Source organism: Amaranthus tricolor, chromosome 16 (assembly GCF_026212465.1).
Source record: "Amaranthus tricolor cultivar Red isolate AtriRed21 chromosome 16, ASM2621246v1, whole genome shotgun sequence".
NCBI lineage: Eukaryota > Viridiplantae > Streptophyta > Magnoliopsida > Caryophyllales > Amaranthaceae > Amaranthus > Amaranthus tricolor.
In genome coordinates this window covers 1,402,418-1,427,241 of record NC_080062.1, presented here as the reverse complement: position 1 = coordinate 1,427,241, position 24,824 = coordinate 1,402,418, and the positions used below count along the sequence as shown (strand labels likewise).

The following is a 24,824-nucleotide window of genomic DNA, read 5'->3' as shown; positions in this document are numbered from 1 at the left end:
TTCTATTCTTATGATTGCAACGTAATTATCCTTTTGTGGACAAAAATAATGTTCTTCTTAAGTTGACTTGTTATGAACCGTTTAATTAAGTAAAGTAGACAAAGGGCAAAATTAGCAATAGTGGACTTATTTAGTTCTAGATTAGTATATGTTTTTAGTACTTTTCAAAAATTGTGGGCGGATATATTCATATTTTTGGGCCCTCGTAGGGTATCCTCCTAGTATGGTCCTCATAGCATTGTTTTATTTTAACAAATTATTTTATTTTAACTCATTTAAAAAAAATATTTCTATTAATTTCTCATAAATAAAAATAACAATTAAAACCCTAAATCAAAAGCCAAGGAACGTTCGGAACAGTCGTTAATGACAACAATAATAATACATATGGAATAGTGATTATGATTTATGAAGAAAGAAAAAGATATAGTATTTTTGACGTGTAATTTGGTGTTTAATTCAAAATTTAATACTATTTTACGTAATATATAATTATTGTTTATATGATCCTATTAAATTTATAAACATTCGCTTTTGTATTTAAAACACTCACTTTCTTTGTAGTTATGACACATACTTTTGAACATTACAAATTCTTAAATGAAACGGTTTTATGGTGAGACTGTTTCCCGCAAAGACAATTTCAAAGGAGTCTATATTCTCATAATATGAATGAGATAAGCCATTAAACCTATATATGAGACGTGTCTCTCGATTTAACCGTCTCATACAACAATTTGGGTTCAAATATTTAAACAACTCGTCTTGTATGAGGCCATCTCACTATGAGACGAGCTCATAATTAACTTATTTCTTTATTTGATCATTTTAAAATTATAAGTGATCACCTTATCACACAAAATGTGCATTGATCAACCTGATAGAGAGGGTCCCACCATAAAATCATCTCATTAAAATTTATGTATTAGCAAAGCCTGGCGTGAGTGCTCAAACACTGTCATAGTAACCGGAAGCCCAATAATCTGAAGGACCAACCCAAAATAAAATATTTGGGCCAAAACCCATTAATTCTGGTTAACCAATACCTCTTTTATTGTTGACATGATCATGAAGAGAAAGTACTTCATAAAGAACATGATTTATTCCACCAACTTTGTAAGCTGTTGCGGCCCGTTTGGTAAGTGGTAATGAGAATGAAAATTAGTGTAATTTTGGTTGAAAAATATCTTGGCTACCTTGATAGTCATGTTTGTCCAATTTCAATCATCCCATTTTCTTCATAAAATTCATTCCAATGCATTACCACTAGGAGAGGTGGTAGTAGGTGGTAATGGAAAGTTGTAAACAAAATAACTTTTTTGTGATCAAAGTTTCATTACTATGGGAATGATATGGGACTTTTGATGAAATTTTACACCATAAATCATTCCCAACACCATTTAATACCACTGACCAAACGATTGGAGTACTTAATAAATGATTTTTATTTTTTTATTGTACAAAGAGGTAATGGAATGTTGTAGATTGGATTTGATATTAGATTAGGACGTGTTTATCAATTAAGCTAGTTGACATTCACGTCTCAAAATTAACGATTATGTTTTTAGATTGAATATACATGAACTAATAAGATCAACTGAACTAAAACAATTAATAGTGTTGAGTTAGATAGTTAAATTCTTTTCGCAAAGTTTGCTTATAAGGCTCGTTTGTTCATTCAATAATTTACTTGTGTTCTAATCTATGTTGAGTTGATACTTCTTCTATTCCATTTAGAAAACATTATTTGATTGAAAAAGCTTTCATATATTCAAATTAAATGATTTTTTTCCTAAAGAGATATAGTGAGTATTTAATAATATGATAAGTTCTAGTCTTGGTCATATTCGAGTGGCATAAGTGTCCTTCGGATTCTAGCCAATTATACTTATGGTTAATTGTTTGCTTATTTTGTACTGATAAATTTGTGTCAAATCACTTAGAAAAGGTTGTAACATATGGTAGAGTTAGTTTAGTATTAATTTAATTTTAAGTCGACGTTGTGTGACATTACAAATTATGTCAAATATAATTCCAACTATATAAGGAAAAATTATTTCTTTCACTCCGTTTACGTATAGAGCTCTGCTCCTATATGTAAACGGACTGAAAGAGTAACTTTTTTTTTAATTGAAATAAGAGCAAGACTCATTTTGTGTAGGGCTTAAGTTCTAAAGTCTAAAGGACTGCATTGGTAAATAGAAATCCCCAAATTGAGAGCTAGGGTTTTCTCAAAAATATCAATTTCCCACAAAAATCCCCAAATAGAGTGATAGCATCATGCTCGAAGAATCCAAGCGTCGTTACAACTTCAGTCGATCTCCATCACCACCTAAAGCATCGAAAAAACATCACCAAAGTTATGGGAGGAGCTCTCAAAATCAAAATCCGGATGTGGGTAATCGTTCAATTTTTATTTCATATCATGAAACCCCAAATTTATCCCCTAAAATCAAACTAATTTGTGAAATTATTGCAAAAACTCTACCTTCATCAGTTGAAAAAAGTTTAGATGATAATGGAATTAGGGTTACACATGAAGATGTTGAACAAGTTTTGAAATTGTCTTATAATTATCCTGCTTGTGCTGTGAAGTTCTTTAAATGGGCAGGTTACAAATTAAATGATAGGCATAGTCCTTATGCTTGGAATCTATTGGTAGATATGCTAGGGAAGAATTCATTGTATGATGCTATGTGGGATGCAATTAAGTCAATGAAGGAAGAAGGCTTTCTTTCACTTGCAACATTTGCATCGGTTTTTAGTAGTTATGTCGTAGGGAATCGAGTCGAGGAAGCGTTTATGTCTTTCGAGGTTATGGATCAATATGGTGTACCTAGGGACATTGTGTCTTTGAATTCACTTTTGAGTGCAATTTGTAGGGAGGGGAAGACCGAAAAGGCGGACGAGTTTTTAAGCATTGCGAAGAATAAGATTAGGCCGGATAGTGATTCGTATGCAATATTGTTAGAAGGGTGGGAAAATGAAGGAAATGTAGATTGTGCTAGGCAAACTTTTGGTGAGTTGGTTATGGAGGTTGGTTGGGACCCAAATAATGTGCCCGCGTATGATTCATTTTTGTGCACATTGATCAAGTCTCGGAGTGGATTTCATGACGCATTTAAGTTTTTGATGACTATGAAGGAGAGGAGGTGTTCTCCCGGGATTAGATTTTTCGGGATTGCTTTGGACGAGTGTGTGAGGAAAAGCGATGCTCGAGGAGCTGCATTGCTATGGGAAGCAATGACGGTGAGGAGTGATTTTAGACCTAACTCGCGAATGTACAATATGATGATCTCTTTGCATACTCGGCTAGCTAATCAAGATATAGCTATAAGGTATTTGGATGAGATGATATACGATGGCGTTTTCCCTGATTCAAAGAGTTATAATACTTTGCTCGAGTTCTTTCTTAAGACTCGAAAGCTTTACGAGGCTTCATCTATATTTACCGAGATGGTAAAGAATGAGTGTTTGCCAACCGAAGGAAATTGTATTGCGGCTGTTAGGCTATTCATGGATTCCGGAGATCCTTACATGGCTATTAAGGTTTGGAAATTCATGGTTGAGAATTGTTATTCGGAGTTGGAAGAGACCGGGAATTTTTTGATTTCAAAACTCGGTGAATGCAACCGAGTTCAAGAGGCGGTTAAGTATGCCGAAGACATGATTGATCGTAAGATAAAGTTGAGTTCTACAAACTTGAGAAAACTGAAGCAAAAGCTTGTAAAGGTTGGAAAGGGTTCTGTTCATGATGAACTGTTAGAAAAGTGGAGGCTTCGATAATCGATAGGCTTTTCTCGCCTCCAGGGGTCTATTGGCAGCAAACTCCTTATCACTTTTGATAAGGGTACCGTTCATTTGTTGTTTGAGGCCCTGATTAGAGTTTCTAGCGGGATATACTTGGTAGTTGGTATGATGATGATGATACGTGGCTTTGCCATCCAATGGATCAATTTCGTGCAATATAATTACAAAACCATTATGAATTTCCATGTTAAGCATGATAAACATAGATTTGATGGGTTGGTGCAATCATTGCCAATCATTTTTTTTACATGAATGCCCGATTTTGTTAATGATACAAAGGCGGTAATAAGAATGAGTTTTAGTGTTCATTTTGATGAAATCTGCAATGTCATTTCTATAGTAATAAAGCGCTCATCCTCAAACATCTTGTTCATTAGAAATTTTCTTTACCACTTAAGAGCATCTTATCAAGTGAGAAATTGTGAATGATTTTGTAAAAATAGAATGAATTATACTTCCTCCGTTTCAATTTACTTGCAATATTTGTTTTTTCACGCAATCTAATGTACTAATTCAATCTTTAATATCTCTAACTATGTATAATAAAAAATTATAAAAATTTGAAATTCATAATCTTTGCAAATGAGACGAATTAAACAAGATCTCACTTGACCATGTTTTAACCTATATATTAAAAACTATTTACAAATTAAGAGTGATTAATAAATAGTATGAGTTTTCTAATGTTGCGAATAATTTGGAAAGGAGGAAGTATGTGTAAGACAAGATTATAAATTTTGTCTTAAGTAATTTTTTTAGCTAACTTATACTCCCTCCAAACCATTTTAATTGTCCCATTTGCTTGAGCATGGTTATTAAGGGTGGTGTGGGTTCTATTAAAAAGGTGGTAGTTGGGTAAGTAATGAAGGTTAAATAGTGAAAGATTATTTAATTAATTAGTTTGGGTAAGTAGGGTATATGGGGGTATATTCGTAATTATGTGTGTGAACTAAGGGTATTTAGGTAAAAATAGATTGACAAAAATAGAGATGTGACAATTGATATGTTTTTGCCAAATAAGAAAATGTGACAATTAAAATGATTTGGAGGGAGTATTATTTTACTTTAATTATCATTCCTATATTCTAATACCCACAAGTCAATAACCAAACGATCTAAGCTTATATTTTTGGCTTATTTATCATCAAAAACATTGGAATTTATCATAAGAATTTGTTGTTTTTTTTTTCTTCCTTTCCAACCTTCAAATTGGAAGAATTGAGCTTGAACTTTTGTTGGATAACTACGGCTATATACTTTAATTAAACAGAGATTCTAGCAACAACAAAGCTGGAATAGCTCAGTTGGTTAGAGCGTGTGGCTGTTAACCACAAGGTCGGAGGTTCAAGCCCTCCTTCTAGCGTGTATTTTGTATTTTTGCTCTTTACCCATTTCTGTGCTTTATTCAACAAAAAAAAGAAAAAATCGTGAGCGGAGGATTCGAACCTGCGTGGTCAAAGCCCACATTGGTGTTCTCTATATTTTTAATATTAGATGACATGTTTCTAAATGCGTCTTATCAAATGTCAATTCCTTATGTTTTTGGATTATAATTTTTTTAAGTGATGTTTTTGCATTATAATTTAAATAATATGTAAATGGAAAACAACAAACTACACCACGTTTCATTTCGTAGATTATATTTCACTTTTTGCATGATTTTGAATTATAATTGAAGTTTCAATTTTTGGAATGTTTTATATAAAATTATAAAATGTGATTTTCTGGTTTATCATCTAGTTTTGGAATTTTATTTTCTGGAAAACTTACTTTCATTCAATCATAAGTTCCTTATTTATACAAGGCAATCCATAACTATATATAACCACTATCAAATAACTGCTAAATAACCTCCAATTACTATGTAACTGATAAACTACTATGTAACTGTTATGTAACTGTAAAATAACCCTAATTCAGTATACTAGAAGTTTATTTCATGTTCTAACACTCCCCCTCAAGTTGGGTAGTAGGGTTACCAACACCCAACTTGCACAAAACTTCTTCAAAAAACTGAGATCCAACTGCCTTTGTGAGAATATCCGCTAGTTGATCCTTTGACTTGACATGTGGAAGTTTGATCACTTGTGCTTCTAGTTTTTCTTTTATAAAATGTCTATCAACTTCTACATGTTTTGTGCGATCGTGTTGAACTGGATTCTCTGAAATATTGATTGTCGCTTGATTATCACAGTATAGCTCACAACTCCTCGTAGGGGTGAATCCCAGTTCAGTTAGTAACTTCCTTAGCCACAGAACTTCTGCAATTCCCTTGGCTACACCTCTGAATTCAGCTTCTGCACTGGACATGGCCACCACCTTTTGTTTCTTGCTTCTCCACGTAACTAGATTTCCTCCTAATAAAGTAAAGTAGCCCGATGTTGACTTCCTATCGTCTCTGTCTCCTGCCCAGTCAGCGTCTGTATATGCCACAAGATCAAGGTGTCCATTCTTCTGATATAAGATTCCCTTTCCAGGGAATCCTTTGAGGTACCTGAGAATCCTGTAGACTGCATCCATGTGCTGAACCTGCGGTTTGTGCATGAACCGGCTAGCTACTCCTACTGCATATGCAATATCAGGCCTAGTGTGAGCTAGATAGATTAACTTCCCTACCATGCGTTGATACTGCATTCGATCAGCCAGTTTCCCTCCTTCAATCATCTGAAGTCCATGGTTCATCATAATTGGTGTCTCGATTGGCTTGCAGTCCAACATGCCTGTTTCAGCTAACAGGTCTAGAACATACTTCCTCTGAGATATGAAGATTCCCTTGTTTGATCTAAGGACTTCAATCCCTAAAAAATATTTCAGTCTGCCAAGATCTTTCATCTTGAATTCTTGGAACAGCTTCTCCTTTAGATTGATTATTTCTTCTTTGTCATTCCCTGTAATGATCATGTCATCAACATATATTATCAGGCATGTAATTTTCCCTTCTCTGCGTCTGAGAAACAAGGTGAGATCTGAGTTGCTTTGACGGTAACCAAATCTCTTCATCGCAGAGGTGAATCTTCCAAACCATGCTCTAGGTGACTATTTCAACCCATACAATGCCTTTTTCAACCTGCACCCCTCGTTTTCTGAGAATCCTGATGTAAACCCAGGTGGAGCTTCCATGTACACTTCCTCTTGTAGTTCTCCATGTAGGAACACATTTTTAACGTCAAATTGATGAAGAGGCCAGTCTAGATTTGCTGCAATGCTGAAGAGAACTCGAATTGTGTCAAGCTTAGCAACTGGAGAGAAAGTTTCTGAGTAGTCAACTCCATACGTCTGTGTGTACCCCTTTGCCACGAGTCGGGCTTTGTATCTTTCAATTGTGCCGTCTGAATTGTACTTGACTGTGAATACCCATTTGCACCCGACAATTTTCTTTCTGCTTGGTAAGGTGCACTTTTCCCATGTGCCATTCTTTTTGAGAGCTTTGATTTCTTCCTCCATGGCTTTTCTCCAATGAGCAGAACTTAGAGCTTCTTCGACCGTGGTTGGGCTTTTGGTTGTATCTAGGACTGCCTTGAATGCTAAGGCACTCCGTGATAAGCCTCCTGTGTCAGACTTCTCTACGGGATATCTCGAACGTTTCGATTCATACTCTGGATCATATCTCCTTGGAGGAACTCCTCGAGTGGAACGAGGGGGTAAAACATATGACTCACTTCAACATCCTGATCATCATGATTCCCTGTTTCAATTGTATCTGCAACAATTTCTTCATTCACACTGTCAGCCACATTCTCATTGTTTAAGGTGTCAACAATCACATTCTCATTATTAGTACCTTCTGGAGCATTACTATCATTACTATCAAGATTTGCATGACTCACCTGATGACCAGCCAGGATTGAGGGTGGTAGAGGAGTGGACAAAATATCTTGGTGAGGTGACCCTGTAGCATTGTCTACTTGATCTTTTTGGTCTAGGCTGGACAGCCGTGGAGTGACTAACCATCTGAGATCGTCATTTTTCTTCTTCCCCTAACATTGAAGTTGGTGGTAGTAGTATTCATGCTCAACGAATTCGCAATCCATGGTGGTGTAGATTTTCCTAGTTGGAGGGTCATAACATCGGTAACCTTTCTGATTCCTACCATATCCAATAAGAACACATTTGATCGCTCTTGGTTCAAATTTGTTTCGTACCCGAGCCGGACAATGAACAAAAACTATGCATCCAAATATGCGAGGATGTAGGGTGTGTGAGGAAGGTACAGAGTGGTGTATTTGGAGTGTGGCTAAGGGTGTATGGTATTGCAGACTCTTTGTAGGAAGTCTATTGGTAAGGTAATTGGCAGTGGCGACAGCTTCAGGCCAAAGGTTAGTGGGAACATGGGAGTCAAGCATCATAGCACGGGTCATCTCAAGGAGTGTGCGATTTTTCCGTTCTGCCACTCCATTTTGTTGGGGTGTATTAGGGCAAGAGGTCTGATGTATAAGTCCCTTTTGTTTAAAGAATTGTTGCATGTTAGAATTAATGTATTCTTTCCCGTTATCAGTTCGAAGCATGCGAGGTTGGGTTTGGAATTGAGTACAGATCATATTATAAAATTCAACAAACACATGAAACACTTCAGATTTCTGTTTAAGGAAGTAAATCCAACTCATTCGGGTGCAATCATCAATGAATGTAACAAAGTATGAAAAACCATGTAAACCTACTACGGGAGCTGGGCCCCACACATCAGAATGAATCAGCATGAAAGGCATATCGGATTTATTCAAACTATTAGAGTATGAGTGTTTATGGCTTTTTGCAAGAATACACGTTTCACACTTAAACTCAGATTTCAACCCTACTAAATTAGGAAAAAGTTTTTCTAGATACCCTACTGATGGATGTCCCAAACGTCGATGCCACGTCCATAGCTGTCCTTCCTCTAACTCGCGAACAAGACCCGCTTTGCCCTTTTGAGCCTCCTCTTCCAAGTAATAAAGTCCACCGCTCTCAATACCACGCCCAATAATTTTCCCTGTCTGGGCATCCTGCACAAAACAACATCCAGGTTTAATGAGAACAGTACAATCGAGATCTCTGGTGAGTTGGCTGACTGACAATAATTTATGTGACAGATCAGGAACATATAAACAATTCTTTAAAGTGAGATTTTTTGCAAAAGAAATAGTTCCGGCACCGCTCACTGCAATTTTTTCCCCATTAGCTGTTTTAATAATGTTTTTCATGGGTTTGTCACTCGTTAAAAAATCACTCGGGTCATATGACATTGAATCAGTGGCACCACAATCAAAGATCCAACCTCCTTTAAAAGCTTTAAAATAAGACGATGAATTTAACGAAGAGGAAAAGTTATTTAAAGGATTTAAAGGAGGTGAAGGGTTTCTTAGAAAGGTAGGTGAGTCACGTGACTCATCCCCTATAAAAGACAGGTGGGCTCCTCCTCTTTCCTCATTTCCTTCCCTGAATCCTAAGGTAAGGGCGCCTCCTTCTTCTTCCTCCCTTCTGTTACCTTCTTCCTTGATCTGCTTCTCTTTCTTAACATGCATGGCTTCTCCTTGTTTCTCCCCGTCTTCTATGGACTCTGCATCTTCTGTGCTCCACCCTGTGGCTGCTTTCCCGGTTCGATTTTGATCTGTGAATCGGGCCGGCTTTCGTTCTCCCCTTTTTTTAGCATCCGGCCACCACTCCGAGTAACCCACGAGTTTAAAACACTCGTTTCTTGTGTGCCTCGTACCGCCACAGTAGGTACACCTCAGGTGAGTCTTTTCATCATCCCGTCGGTACACCTTCCCCTTTGCTGAATAAGTCCCACCTGTGCTTGATGAGTCAAGATCGGGGGAGGATTCCTTCTTCATGATCTGACGCCTCATTACCTCCCTCTTGATGCTCGCATAGGCCTTCTCCACTGTTGGGAGTGGGTCTAAGAGGAGAAGGTCCCTTCTGTCTTTGTCAAAAGACTCATTGATTCCGGCTAGGAACTGGTATAGCCGATTTTGTTGTGTTAATTGATTGTAGATGATAATGTCTTCTGGATCTCTCATGGGGTTAGGTTGCCTTCTATCTATTTCTTTCCAAAGCATGAGTAGTGTACTGTAGTAAGTTTCAATTGTGTTTGTACCTTGTTGAGTTTTGTTGGTTTTGACTGTTAGGTCAAATATTTGCAGGCCGTCTCTCCCACTGCTGTATAAGGTCTCAATCCCTTGCCACAATGTCTTGGCTGTTGGGAAATCGAGATACTGATTCACCAGATCTGGGTCAATATTCTCCAAAATCCATGAGATAACAATCGAGTCACTCCTGGTCCATTGGCTGTACGCTGGGTCGATCTTGGATGGTGGGTCGTCGATGATGTGACTGAGACGACCTCGTCCACTGATGGCCAAGTGCATCAGCGTGGACCATTTTGTGTAATTTTGGTTTGTTAGTTTCTCTGATATTGAGACGGTGTTGGTGTTTTCGGTGGGTAATTTGTTGGTGTTTAACTGGTTGATCAGTTGCAACACTTGCCCCATCGTAACTGGTTGATCTGGTGTTATGATGTTTCTTGGTTCTTCTTCCATTCTGGAATTTCAGGTAAGTTATTGGGTAAATGATGAGGCTGCAAAACGATTCAGAATCGTTGTGGCTCTGATACCATGATTTTCTGGTTTATCATCTAGTTTTGGGATTTTATTTTCTGGAAAACTTACTTTCATTCAATCATAAGTTCCTTATTTATACAAGGCAATCCATAACTGTATATAACCACTATCAAATAACTGCTAAGTAACCTCCAATTACTATGTAACTGATAAACTACTATGTAACTGTTATGTAACTGTAAAATAACCCTAATTCAGTATACTAGAAGTTTATTTCATGTTCTAACAAAATGTATTTTATATATTAATATTATTTACATTGAGACAAATCTAATAAAATTATACATGAATATATTTTAACTTTTATGTATCTACGAATAATAATATTTAAATTTTTATTTTATTTGAATAAAATATTCCAAAAAGAAGGAAATAATAAAATTTGAAATTTCATTGATCCAAAAATCAAGAAGCAAACCATTAAATCCATTCACATATGCCAATATTTACCACAACTTGGCTCTTAAATGATTGCAGCTGGGCAGGTTTTATGAAGTAACGGTGAAGGCAAGGGATTTGTGATGGTAATGGGAATATAAATTTAGTGAAAATAGTAAAAATTAAATAAATAAAAATGTGTAGATTTTATTAAAAATATTGTTATGTCAATATCGTGGGAATGTTTCTCAATCCTTTACTGTGTTTCTCTACACAAATTTTTTCATCACCACTGAATGCTACTTTTTCAATTGTTAATTTTTTTGTAATTATTAAATTGGGGTGATGAATTTTTTTCCGAAATATGTTATCTCATTCTCATGATAATAAAATGCTCATAATTGAATCCGTTTTTTATAAGATTTTTCGTACTAGCACCTAAACTCAATTACTATGTTTTCAACTAGTAATGGAAAAAAATATATTTTGCAAAGAAAAAAAAAAATAAATAAAATATATAATCAGAAACCTTATTAGTAATCAATATTCAAATTCTATTAAATTTTCAATAACATTCTCATCATTTAAATACTAAATTTTTTTTTTCTAAAAATAACTTTCTTTGGAATATATAATAATTTGAGTGAGAAAAACTCACTATTTGACTCTCTTTTCATCGTGGAGTAAATCATTTATATGATATATAAAAGATTTCATTGGATTTAAAAGATTTATAATGCCATGTGCAATTTAATTCCACATGTACAAAAAAATGATACACTAGCCGTATCAATCTTAGAGTATATATGAATATAAATACTAGTGGATTGTAGCGATTGTGCTGATCCAAGTTAAGGTTGTTTACTTGTTTCTTCACATAATGGTTGAATGTGAGATTTTAAGCTAAATTATTAGGAGCGAAATTAGAATATAATATATAATAATGATGTTTATTGAATTAAGGAATTTATTTGATTATTATTTTTTATTATAATATATAATTAAATATTAATAGAATTTTTAATTACATGATAAGGTCTATAATTTTGACAGAATTTAACCTATATACCTCAATGTACAGTAAGATGGTATGGTGTTGGATTATAATAGGATTATAATATTATATTTTAAATTATATGTAAACCTAATTATTGTGACAACTCATCATGCTTAGATCAATGACTCATGATAATTATTTAATGATTTCAACATTTAATTTTTTTTTTGGTCATGAAAATGCATGGAAGTGCATGATGTATTGATGATCCATTAATATTAAGGACAATAATTTGCATCTTGTGGCTCCTATTTGTTACGACCTACATGATATATTATTATTAAAATTTTCAAAATTATTTTAAAAACTTCATATAAATTTTTTTTAACTAAATTTGGAATATAATTTTGATCCATTGACTTAAGATATGATGTCTCAACTTTTATTTCTATTAAATACAATTAAGCTCTCCCTAAGTGAAAGGAATATTGACCCCATCATTAGAGGACATAGATCCCATTTAACTGCTACATGGACAATCGTCTATTCTATTAGCTTATCTTAACTTAAATGTTTTTGTTAATTTATATGGGCTGATACGGTAAACTTTTCATATCTATCATCTACTTATTTTTATTAATTGATAAAATTTTAAAACTTTGCTCACCTAGGCATATATATATATATATATATATATATATATATATATATATATATATATATATATATATATATATATATATATATATATATATATATATATATATATATATATATATATATATATATATATATATATATATATATCCACCTTATTAGAATATGGGTCATGTACCAAATTGGAAATGAGCCAAATTAATAGGACCGGCTAAACAGAAAATGAGGATATATATTAAAAAAAAATCAAACCTCAACTCATTCTCTTGTTTCATTTGTAGAACTTTGACCATTAAATTGTATTTAATTTTGTGATTCTAATTAGCCTTTTAGTAATCCATTACAAATTACTTAATAACTAATTTTTTTTTTAAGATCAACATCATCATCATCCTACGCAGTATATCCCAAGCTAAGGTCAGGGTCTGGGGAGGAAAGAACGGCGGCAACTCATATCCATAAAGAGACGCGAAAAACACAAGCAAGACAACTTAAAGGCCTATAGACAGAAGGACCACTACAAAAGAAAACAAAGAACTAAATAAAAAGGAGACGGTAAGGGTAAGGGGTTGAGGGCACTAAGAGGTCAAAGGACGGACATCAGTAATCTAAGACGTGAATATGACGCCTCCAACTGCTCCTATCCCTAATCAGGTCCGCAGAGAGGTTTAACTCCTACAAATCTACTCTTATTTGCTCATTCCAAGTTCTCTTTGGTCTACCTTGACTCCTCTTATCATCTACTATAATGCTTTCTACCCTCCTCACAGGGGCGTCGAAAGTCTTCATCTGCACATAACCAAACCACCTCAATCTATTGTAAATACTTAAATTAGTTAGCATACATCGCCAATTTAAAGCTTCAATAGAACACATTTTTGGGACCATGGCATCGGGCCTCTCTCGGTCCTTTATTAACCATCGCAACTAAGTCTAATAATATGTTATATATTATATTTATGTTATATACTCTATTAATTAATTAAGTCTATTTGATATTTTTTGTGATAGTTTGTCACACATTGATAAATATAGATGGTGTGCACATTTTATAAGTCATTATAGCCTTCTTTTCATTGTCATCTGGTTTTTGATGATATCTCCTTGGCATATAAAGTAAGTGCATCCCGTATTTTACCTATTATATGATAATATTCTCAATAGGTCCAACGCAATTTAACATGGCATCAGAGATGACGGTTTTGGTTGATTAAGATTCTAATTGATTACTCTCATATGCAAACTTGATAATAGTTTACATGTCAGGTACGGTGGAGTGTTGAGAAGGTGTACATACTTTTTAAGTCATTACAGTTCTTTTTACCATTGCCATATTACTATCACTTTGTGATAGTATCTCCTTAACTTACAAAATACATTTCCATCGTATTTCTTATATATATGCTAAGTAAGTCGTCATCAATCAACCAATATTTGTAATATCTTAATATATAACATTAAGATATAGGACATACCCATTATCTATTTAAAAGTAACTTTTTGTTGGTATGATCATAAATTATGCGATAGTATATTGGAGTAGATTTTGGTCTATTTGATTTGTGGGATTAAATTTTATTCTTAATCAAACTTAAGTCATATTTTTTGGGTAACTTATACTATAAATCTTTATAATCGATGTTATCTCTTCATTTGATATCAACATAATAATAATTTATAGATAAGTTTGAGAAGTACGTTTGTTTAAATTAATTACACAATATATATATATATATATATATATATATATATATATATATATATGAGGGATCCATTGAAAAGGGGTTGAAAATGAGAAGGATAAGAAGGACTCTACACCATTGATCTCACTAAAATAAAAAATATCTATGGTCACGATTGAGCCAAAAACACATAATTGTAAAAGTAACTATGTTACACAGAAAGGTAACTATGAAATAATTTATAAAATGTTCTTAATTTATATCATAGTATCCTTTTTTGTATATATAGTAACCAAACAAAATCAAACAAAAATCCTTCTCGCCCTTCTTATTTTAAAATCTTTCTTATTTGATCATATATATATATATATATATATATATATATATATATATATATATATATATATATATATATATATATATATATATATATATATATATATATATATATATATATATATATATATATATATATATATATATATATATATATAACACGATCAATGTGAAAAAAATGAATTAATTGTGTATTAATTAATTAACTATTGAACTAACATTTTCGGTTGATCTCACATAAAACCCACTCATTGAGAAAGTCCAAAACAAGATTAGTTAGTTTTTTGTATTATGGCATAGCATGGATTTAGGGGTATTATAAGTTGTGATATGTTTAAGGTTTTCCATTGTATAGAGATCCTAAGTCAACCGACATTAATAAAATATTAGTTTATATTAGTGTATTTTAATTAGATCTCAAAATTATAAAAAATGTATGATAAACTGGTTCTTAATAATTATTGCGTAATTTTAATTAGTCCAATCAAATATTAATGAGATATTAAATCATGAAACCAACTTGATTAGACGGACTCATGCAAAGATAATGTTGGTTATTCAATGTCTTTCCTTATCATATCAACTTTAGCAAGCTATAATTGCCTAATTGGAATAAATTTACCAAATACTCAGACATATATGTAAGCAAGCAAGACGTCAAAATAAATACAAAGTCATGGCTTTATGTTACACAATAATATCAAATTCTTAATTCAATACAATAAATTGGTTATTTAAAACCAAGCAAAATAACGTATTATAAAAATTTTTGCATCAGTTCGTTATTTCAGTTCGCTCTAACCATAAAAGATCGTTTCTCACCAAACTTATAACATTGAATCAAATGAGGTCTCAACTAGATTAAAGGGGTGTTTAGTTTGGTATAAAAAACAATTTCCCTAAATTTGTTTTAAATTCTTTCTTTTATTAAATGTTGTGAGTATTACACTCAATATAATGGAAGAAAAAAAATGAAAGAAAAAAAAAATATAGCCAAACAAGAACACAACAATAAACTTAGTAAAGTATGCTATTTTATAATAAAATACATATTTGTATATCTTAATTATATTCAACAACTACAACAAAAAAATCACTCACAAATCTCACTCTTTAAAAGCTAACAAGAACGCTAATGGAGTCTCTCTCAAAAATACATGAAAAGTTCTTACAAGAAGGTAAATTATAATCGAAAATTATGAGTTAGTCTATAAGTTGAAAAAAGAATTTTTCTCCTATTATGTATCGTGATGAAAATTTTTTTTTTCATCAACTACAGAAAGATTAATTCTCTTCTCCTCAAAATGGGATTCTCGTTACCAAAACTTTTTTAAAATATTAAGATCTAGAATTTTTTTTGTTTTTTTATTGTTTAATGCTCATTAGTTCTCTAATATTTCTTCCCTAGCTAGCTTGTTTAAAAATTTGTCCAAAATCCACCATGCGTGTGCAATTTGGTTATATTGTCTCAATATCCCTTTTTCAAATAGGTAGAATAATGATTTTGATTTTAAATTTTTTAATTTTAGCATTCTCTAACATAATTGTTTAAAACTTAATTTATGGAGTATTTATGTTATAATTTCAATATTGTAATATAATACTCTACAAATTATCTAGATAACGTGTCTTTTTGATCTGTCCCTCATGTTTGGACTCCTTTTCCTTTCAAGACAGAGATATTTAAACAATCTCACTTTCATTTTAAAATTCTAAGCACATTTAATTAAATCTCTACACTTAACTAATTAGGTGGAAACTTGGACATCTCAACAATGTTTGTTTTTTTTTTTTTTTATTATTATGATAGCTAGGCAGGCAGAAAGTAATGAATTAAGTGAGATACATACTTCAACTGAGATAAGATTTGAACTACAATGAAAACGATTCGAATCTCAACAATGTTTATTTTCTTTTTGTGCTGCTAATTTTCGCACTCTTTCTGTTAGCATGGTGAAATTTAGAACACTATTTTGCAAGGGTCATCACATTAGCCAAATCACAAAAAATTATAAAAATAGTTAAATATTTTATTATTTTGATGTCATTAAACTCAAGAGAGGTACATAGCACTTTGTAAACAAAAAATATACTCCCTTTGTCTTGTATAATTTGCATCAAAGAGAAAATTATTGTTTTTTAAGAAAAAAGTTGTATAATAGTAATAAATGAAGAAAGAAAATAAATAGTATGAATAAAATTAAAAGAGAGGTAAAATATATTGATGGGATTAAAAGAAAATAATGAGTCATATCAATAAAATAGAAAATACTGTAAATTAATTAAACGGAACAGTGGGAATACTCAATTAATTAACAAAAATTGTTTTAAAATAATTAACAAAAAGTAAGCATACTATTGATGTAAGAGGTCGAGGATAAAAGGTGAGGTTGCTAAAGACTGGAGAATGAAAAGGTGTCGGATGGTCACCAAACTACTAATCAGTATAATCATTCTTGTTTAATTTGGTACTTCCCAATTATTAAATGGTAATCATATCCCAATTACAAATCATTCATATCTTCACAACCTCTCACATCAAAATTATTTTTATAAAGTAAATATTTGAAATTTCTATAAATCTATTCTAATTTAATAGTATGATGTTAAAAACGAGCGCGATAAAAGATTACGAGTTTAATCTCATGAATCTTTTTTAAAGTAAAATATTTAAAAGTCAAATGTGAAAGTCTTTTATTGTTGTATACACTTCCGGTCTAAAGAAATATCATATAAAGGGCATATTAGTGTATAATCTATCCTAATTGAATTTTAATCATCACTTTAAACTTTTGATTGAGTTTGTGTCTTGACAATTATTTCATTCGCTTGTAAATTCTTTTCCGAGATTAATATTAGCGGTATTAGTGGAAATTCCTTTTGCTAAAGATCATTATATTTGAATTTTTCATAATCGTATATAATCTAGTATCTAGGTAAACCAGGTTTTGTTGCCTCAACGCGTCTAATCCAAAGGGCTTTTATGTGAGCTAATGTTATTATGAGTTTCAGCCATCAGTTTAATTGAGCTTTTAGTTGAGTTGATCTCATAAAAATTATTGAATTTACCTATAATTAATTTTTCGAATTTCATACTAGAGGTATTAGTGGAAATTCTTTTTACCAAAGATTATTGTATTTGAAATATTCAAAATTGTAATTTGTAAATGCTAGCTATAGCATTTTGGTCTTATTAGAAGTTTTGTGAATTTATTAACTATCATACGAGTGAAACTAAATAATTGTATTGTTATTTGTTAGGCAATTGATTTATGTAGTTTTAAGAATAATATATAGAGAACTTAAAAATTTGAACCATTTGGATTGACGAATGATTTTATCATATATTTTATAAAATATTCCCATATTAAAAATATATCAAATGTTAATGTGCAATCTTTAGGTTACATATAGAGAAGAGCCTAATTTAATACAAACATTGGTAAAAAAAAAAAATCAATGTTATAATGTAGGACAAAGTAAGAGAAATATTGTAGTTAAATTTTAATTTTTTTTACATATTCAAACTATTTTATATTTAATCAAATTATTAGTTTACTTCCTTTCTTTACTTCAAACAAGATTCTTATTAATAAAATATGTTTGAGAAAAGGACATTTGAGCTCAATAATGCTCACATGATAATTTTAAGTACAATGTTATTATAATAACCCAATTTGATAAGTTAGTACTATTAAAGAAATAAGGGAAATAAATCAAATAATATAATTACATATACTATTAAATATTAATCAAGTTCGACCATTAAACATTATTGGTCAACAAATATTGAATTTGTTGAGACACACACAATAATCTTTCAATATTTCACTATTTTTTCAAAAATAAATTTATAACCCATTTATATTCAAATTCAATTCAGAATTTATAATTTAATTTAAACTAGCTATCCAGCCATTTTCATCAAATATAAACTAGTTATAGAGGTATATAATTGTTAATTTGTTTATAATTTTATTAGAATTATACTTATAGCTCACAAATATTCAAAACGACTCTAATGTAGTGGTATGTTGGAAAACACACTAGAATCCCTCTATTAATTTTGTTCGGTATATTTGATTTTTTTTTATAGTTTTTAAGGATAGTTTGAGTCAATATTCATAAATAAGTTTTATAAATAATTATAAAAAACATGAATTAAGAGACTATACATCAACACGAATCTAACAAGATTTCACATAATTATATTTAATTGATTTTACATAAATATATTTAACTTTTATATTTATAGGAAAAATCATATTTGAGTTTTTCTCTTCGTGTAATAAACATTCTATACGTAACCAACAAAATGAAACAGAGGGAGTAATATCTATATTTATATCAATCTTAAATGACCTTATTCATCGTCATTATCATCTTACCCAATATATTCAACTTATAGGAACTATGAAAAGGGTCTAGAGGGAAAGTAAGACGGTAACTCATACCCATGAGGAGAATGCTGCTATAGTCCATCGTCTTGAAAAAGATCATCATAAAAATCCTTAAAAAAAGAGGTTTCTACAACGAAAAAAACCAAATAAAACTGAAATCTATGAAACACACGAGCTTAACCCTTAATCAAAACAAACTATTCCACACAAGTTGAAATGACCTTATTGATACTGTTATTTCTAAATTTGTTATCCTTAATTAGTTTCAAGTTTCAACATTTCTAAGCTTCTTGACAATATCTAATCTTATTCTTTCAAAAAAATGTTCTTCTAGAAACTATACCAAAATGACTTATCTTTTGATATCCCCTAATTATATACTCTTAATCCAAACAATCTATTTCACGTTTCTCACATAAATGCACTATTTAAAATTAATCCCCCTTTCCCAAAAAATTGATCAATGACCACCCAATGAACCCCTTTTATTCTTTGCATTTCCCCTCTTCCTTTGGAGTTCTTTCTCACTACCATCCAAATAATGGAGTAACGGCCCGTAGTAGGTGATTGTTGTCTTCATTAGCTTCAACATCAAGCATCTTCAACAGCCCACCCTTCCCATTTAATTATATATATATATATATATATATATATATATATATATATATATATATATATATATATATATATATATATATATATATATATATATATATATATATATATATATATATAGCATCATTTCCTAATTTATCTATTTATTGATTTACTCAAATGTTACCTCCTATAAGGTACATCAACATTACCTTATTTCAATGCCATATATTGACTTCTACGGTTCTACCTCACAATATTTAAAGAGTTGGATGTACGCAATTTAATTCTTATTAGCGATAATTAAGAAATTCTTTACAATTGACCTATGTAATAAATGTCATTTAAAACTTCACGTAAATAAAAAAGTGCATATAATTTAATATAGAAAAAATTATCCTGAATAATCTTATTTATTACCCATATTTTATGGATAATCTCTATTATTGATTATTTTAAATGTGACACATTTTACCGAATATTGTAAATACCTATCAAGCTACCACTAAACAGGAATAAGGGCAGACCAACAAAGAAGTATAAAGAGGAAGAACAAACAAATGTTACGACTAATAAATACGTACAATAGCAAATTAAAATGTGGCAAAAGCGATATTAATAAAAAAAAATATACAAAAATTAAATTTTACCTTTAATGGAGTAATTTTTATTTATTTGATTTTCCATATATTAATCACTTGACAAATTCCCCATACTTTCATTCCCCATTTCTCTTCTCTTTTTTCCCAAAAGTTAATGTATTATCTCCCTCTCTTTCAAGTAAAGTAGCTAACTTTCTTCTTTCTTCTTTATTTTCAGTCCTTTTTGTTTCTGGGATTTTGTATTTTTGTCATAATTCTTCTTGAGATCTACAATAATGGGTATTTCCCAATGTAATTACACTGAAACTAAAAAAAAAAGACCCGCTTGAAGAAACTCAAAAAACCCAATTAAATCCTCATTCTTTTACACCTACTTATAATGATCATGATAAAGATGATTACTTTGATAATTACAATGAGTTAAAGTTCAAATCTCTATTAATGAAAATGATTTGGGATTTTGGGTTTGGCTGCTTTGTGCCATCTAGTTACACAAAAGAAGAAAAAAGTGTCAAAAATGGTGGGAAAATTGGCCACAATTTAGAGCACAATAAGGCATGGTTACTTGCAGAATCAGGTGGAGATTTGGCAAATAATGGAGAACCTCATTCAGTTCATTCATCTTTTAGGTTCAGTATTTGCTCTCAAGTTGAGATTGATTCAATGAAAAGCTCAAATTTTGCACCTTCTACTACCATTTTAATGGTGAATTTGGATAATAATGTGGGTGATGCTATCTCAAATGAGCTTAACTGGAGAAGGATTGAATCATTAGAGAAGAATATTTCTCTTGTTGCTAATAGTTTGATCAGGTTTAGTTATGGTGAAATTGTTTCTGCTACCCGCAATTTCTCTGAAGGTACTTTAATGGCTCCCCTACCTGTTGTCCAATCCTTTATTATTTTTTTCTTTCTAATATGTAAAGGAAGTTAATGGGATTTGATTTGCTTTGATTGCTTTTTGGTTTTTGTTAGTTGTAACATTGCATGAATCTCTCTTTAGTGACTCTTTCCCACCCTCCTTTATGAGTATGGATTGCTGTCATTCTTTCCCGATGATGATGATGTTAGTTGTAACATTAATGGCTAAAATCATATCTTTTTGATTGGTTAAAGTTGTTTGATATCAGTGGTTAAAGTTCATATAATTTTAAAAATAGTTGGAAAGTGTAAGGTCCTGAATTCATTCATGTTTCCCGTCCTCCCCTACACTCGGCCTACTTGTACCACTTTGGATCGATTATAGTCATTTTTGGTAAATTCTTGATACTTGGTTTAATTCTCATAAAACTCATTTTTTTGATTGATTTAAGTGTAGTTTTTTTTTGGTTTGACAATAATCATTTTGGGTGGTTGTTAATATTTAGTTTAATTTTCATAAATTTATGTCTTTCTTGATATGAGATGGATAAATCATAAATGGGTTATTTTGTTTTATCAATTGCCAAATTATGGAATTGATTTTTGTTTATATTTGGAATTTGGAATTGATTATAGGTAGAGTTTTGGGCAGAGGTGCACTAAGTTATGTGTTTAGGGGTAGAGTTGGAATTTTAAGAACAGCAGTTGCAATTAAGAGATTAAATAAAGAAGACAAAGAGTCTCCAAAGGCATTTTGTAGAGAATTGATGATTGCAAGTTCTCTTCAACATCCAAACATTGTTCCTTTGTTGGGATTTTGTATTGATCCTGAGGAAGGCTTGTTTTTGGTCTACAAATATGTGTCTAGTGGAAGCTTGGAGCGCCATTTGCACGGTATAGCTTCGTTTTTGTCGTTAGAATTTCATGTTGATTGTGTCAAATTGGTATTAGAGTATATAACTTGGCCTTCAACCATCAGCTTAAGCTTTTTGGTTGAGTTGGTTTTTTGACATGGTATCAGAGCTAGCGTGTGAGAGGGTGTGTTAGAATCTCAACGCCAGGTATGAGAAGGTTATGTGCTGCATCCACATGTCTAGCCCAAAGGCTCTCGTGTGAGAGGGTGTGTTAGAGTATATAACATATCTTGGGGCTTTAACTATCAGCTTGCTTTTGGTTGAATTGGTTCCTTGACAATTAGAGTGGTATTTCCAACGTGTTGTTATGAATTTGCAGGGAAGAAGAGAGGAATGAAGGGTTTTGCATCGCTTTCGTGGTCTGCAAGGTATAAAGTCGCTGTAGGTATCGGAGAAGCAATTGCATATCTACACAATGGAACCGAAAAATGTATTGTTCATAGAGATATAAAGCCATCCAATATACTTCTTTCCTCCAAGAAAAGGCCTAAGGTGAATTGTCGATTCACCTTTTTCGGGTTTTTTTTTTATGTTTTAATTTGATTGAACATATGATAACATCAGTGTCACATGATTCGTTAATCGCCTCGCGAATCGTAAAAAGCGAATTATGGTCGGTTTAGGCTGTTTTTGAAGCATTCTGAGTGAATTGCGAATTCAAAAGACGAATTAACTATCGAATTATGTTTCACTCGATAAGATGTCTTAATTGAAATTTGTGACTTTTGTAGTTGTGTGATTTTGGATTAGCTACATGGACTCCAGCACCATCAGTCCCTTTCCTTTGCAAGACCGTGAAAGGAACATTTGGGTATGGATTGCAAAACGTTTTATTTGTCCATTTTGGTGGAGGTTGGAACCTTGTTTTTAGTACTGACTTGATTTAGCAGATACTTGGCTCCTGAATACTTTCAACACGGGAAGGTATCGGATAAAACTGATGTCTACGCCTTTGGAGTCGTCCTTTTAGAGCTTATAACAGGCCGAAAGCCAATCGAAGCAACTAGGCCACCCGGAGAGGAGAATTTGGTTCAATGGGTATGTTATCACTTTCTGATCCGAGAAGCTCAACTTCTTATAGTTACTAGTCTTTGATTACGGTGTTTAGACGCCAAGACGTTTTTAAGCATTAACTTTAGCAAGGCGAGAAACATGGGTTGGCCAAGTGTTTGGAGGATTTCCCTTTCACCCTGACAAGGGTTTAATTTCCCCCTCTCACCGCGTGTAGAAAGGATTAATTTCTCCTTCCCCTGGCCTCATTTCGCTTTCGTTGGAACCTTCTAAAAGGGCTAAACCTATGGTAGCTTACTAGCTTCTTGGTTAATATCAAGTGGTCTTTTTCATTTTCATTACAAGTGTGTGCATCAAGAGGGTTATAGCATTAACTCTACTAAGGCCACCAAACTGATTTTTAAGTCTCAAAAAATTGATAGTTGCCCCCCACCATTAAGGAAAGTATAAAGGCAACTAACACCAACAACCTGTACTGATGAATAAATTAGTTTGACCAAAGTCCTTGGTTCATTGAACTTGATAATATCCTAGGCACCTACCATCAGCTTAAGCTTTTGATTGATCAGAAGCCAGCGCCACAGATTCTCTTGATTTAATCATGGCTAGTTTAGATATCTAATACTCTTTAAAGAAGTAATTTAGCGTGTGAAGTACAAACCAATGTTACATGATTCACTAATCTACTCACGAATTGAAAAAACGGTCGGTTTTGGGCTATTCTTGGACAAATTATAGCGAATCGCGAATTCAAAAAGCGAATTAACCAGCGAATATGTAACACTGCATGTAATAGACTCGAGTACCTATGGAAGTTGAGGCCTTTTTTGTCGAATGAGTTGTTAATTTTGTATCAAAATGTTTTCAACAATTGTATCTTCCATTGCAGGCTAAGCCACTCATGGACAAAGGAGACTCAGCATTAGACGGTTTGCTCGACCCACGAGCAAAATTTACTCCTAAAAGCTCAAAACTGATAACCCAAATGGTTCGTGCTGCATCTGCGTGTGTGAACACCGAAGAATCCAGCAGGCCGGGCATTAATGAAGCCATCATTCTGCTAAGAGGAGAAAGCTGCCTTGTAAAGGGTAAGGCTGGTTTCGGTAGTAGAAATAGCTATGCTCCTCCAATACTACAACGAACAAAAAGCGAAATGAATAGTCATTTCGCTTTGGCTATGCTTGGAGTTACCGAACTGGATGATGATGATTTCTTGTATGGTCGATGACAATGTTCACTTCTTTCTTTTGGGTGGGTGTCGATTCTTTTCTCGTTAAACATTGTGGCTTGTCGTGTTTTAATCGACTATGGAATTTTCCTGGTTCGTTTACATAAGATGGTGATTGGAGATTGTATAGATGTAGGATCGTTGTGTACATATCCTCGAATGTTTCGCTCCAAAGAGATGGAGCTTCTTGTTAGAAGGTATATTGGAGGAACTAAGAAACTGAACATATTGTGAAACTTTGTCCAGAAAATCAGAGTGATTGATCAAATTTTATTGTTGACAATAATAATTCTCTGTTACTCCTAAGTTCAATTATCAATAAGTTGTGCGGTCAAAAACTCAAATCATAGTTGTATTTTAACGTGAGGTTAAAAAGTTAGACTATAGTTGTATCGAAGGAGTTAAAATTCATATTGAGATGGAAAATTCAAAAGTCGAAGTGTCATGACTTGCCCTAAGGCCCTAATAGAAGTGTTTAATGGGGCTGGTTGAGTCGAGCTCGGGTAATTTCTTAATGGGTGGAATTGGATTAGGTTAAATTATTTTAATATTAGGTTGGATCGGGCCAATTGTCCATTTGACCCACTCCAAACTCATTTAGAAAATAAAAAGACTCCATCTAGACTCTAAAAGACCAATTTATTTAAGATTTTAATTTCTAATGAACAATCAAGATGAATGATATTCCTTCCCCATTTAAAAAAGACTCTTTTATGATGCAATTCTTTAAGAGTTTATAAAGAATTCTCAAATCAAGAG

At 32.4% G+C, this 24,824-nt stretch overlaps 2 protein-coding genes and 1 non-coding gene across 4 annotated transcripts; all 3 read left to right on the top strand.

Moving 5' to 3' along the window:
- Window positions 1-2,148: 2,148 nt before the first annotated feature.
- Window positions 2,149-4,266, top strand: LOC130803267 (pentatricopeptide repeat-containing protein At1g77360, mitochondrial-like). The gene has a single exon (XM_057667469.1). The coding sequence runs from the start codon at window positions 2,281-2,283 to the stop codon at window positions 3,784-3,786; it is 1,506 nt and encodes a 501-aa protein (XP_057523452.1). The 5' UTR covers window positions 2,149-2,280; the 3' UTR covers window positions 3,787-4,266.
- An 833-nt stretch (window positions 4,267-5,099) lies between these two features.
- Window positions 5,100-5,173, top strand: TRNAN-GUU (transfer RNA asparagine (anticodon GUU)). The gene has a single exon. It is a non-coding gene; the product is annotated as a tRNA-Asn (tRNA).
- A 14,998-nt stretch (window positions 5,174-20,171) lies between these two features.
- LOC130802652 (probable serine/threonine-protein kinase PBL7) lies at window positions 20,172-24,715 on the top strand. 2 transcript variants are annotated; one of them, XM_057666660.1, is made up of 6 exons: window positions 20,172-20,911; window positions 21,549-21,806; window positions 22,146-22,318; window positions 22,558-22,637; window positions 22,717-22,864; window positions 23,727-24,696. In XM_057666660.1, the coding sequence occupies exons 1-6, from the start codon at window positions 20,494-20,496 to the stop codon at window positions 24,063-24,065; spliced, it is 1,416 nt and encodes a 471-aa protein (XP_057522643.1). In that variant the 5' UTR covers window positions 20,172-20,493; the 3' UTR covers window positions 24,066-24,696. The 2 variants fall into 2 exon arrangements, with proteins under 2 accessions (XP_057522643.1, XP_057522644.1); XM_057666661.1 differs by lacking the exon at window positions 21,549-21,806 and having other exon boundaries at window positions 23,727-24,715.
- Window positions 24,716-24,824: the final 109 nt, after the last annotated feature.

Excerpts from the sequence above, each read along its gene's own strand:
- LOC130802652 (XM_057666660.1), top strand. The coding sequence starts at position 20,494 with ATGAAAATGATTTGGGATTTTGGGTTTGGCTGCTTTGTGCCATCTAGT. Across the intron at positions 20,912-21,548 it reads TACCCGCAATTTCTCTGAAG|GTAGAGTTTTGGGCAGAGGT; the intron begins GTACTTTAATGG and ends AATTGATTATAG. Across the intron at positions 22,865-23,726 it reads AGGAGAATTTGGTTCAATGG|GCTAAGCCACTCATGGACAA; the intron begins GTATGTTATCAC and ends CTTCCATTGCAG.
- LOC130803267 (XM_057667469.1), top strand. The coding sequence starts at position 2,281 with ATGCTCGAAGAATCCAAGCGTCGTTACAACTTCAGTCGATCTCCATCA.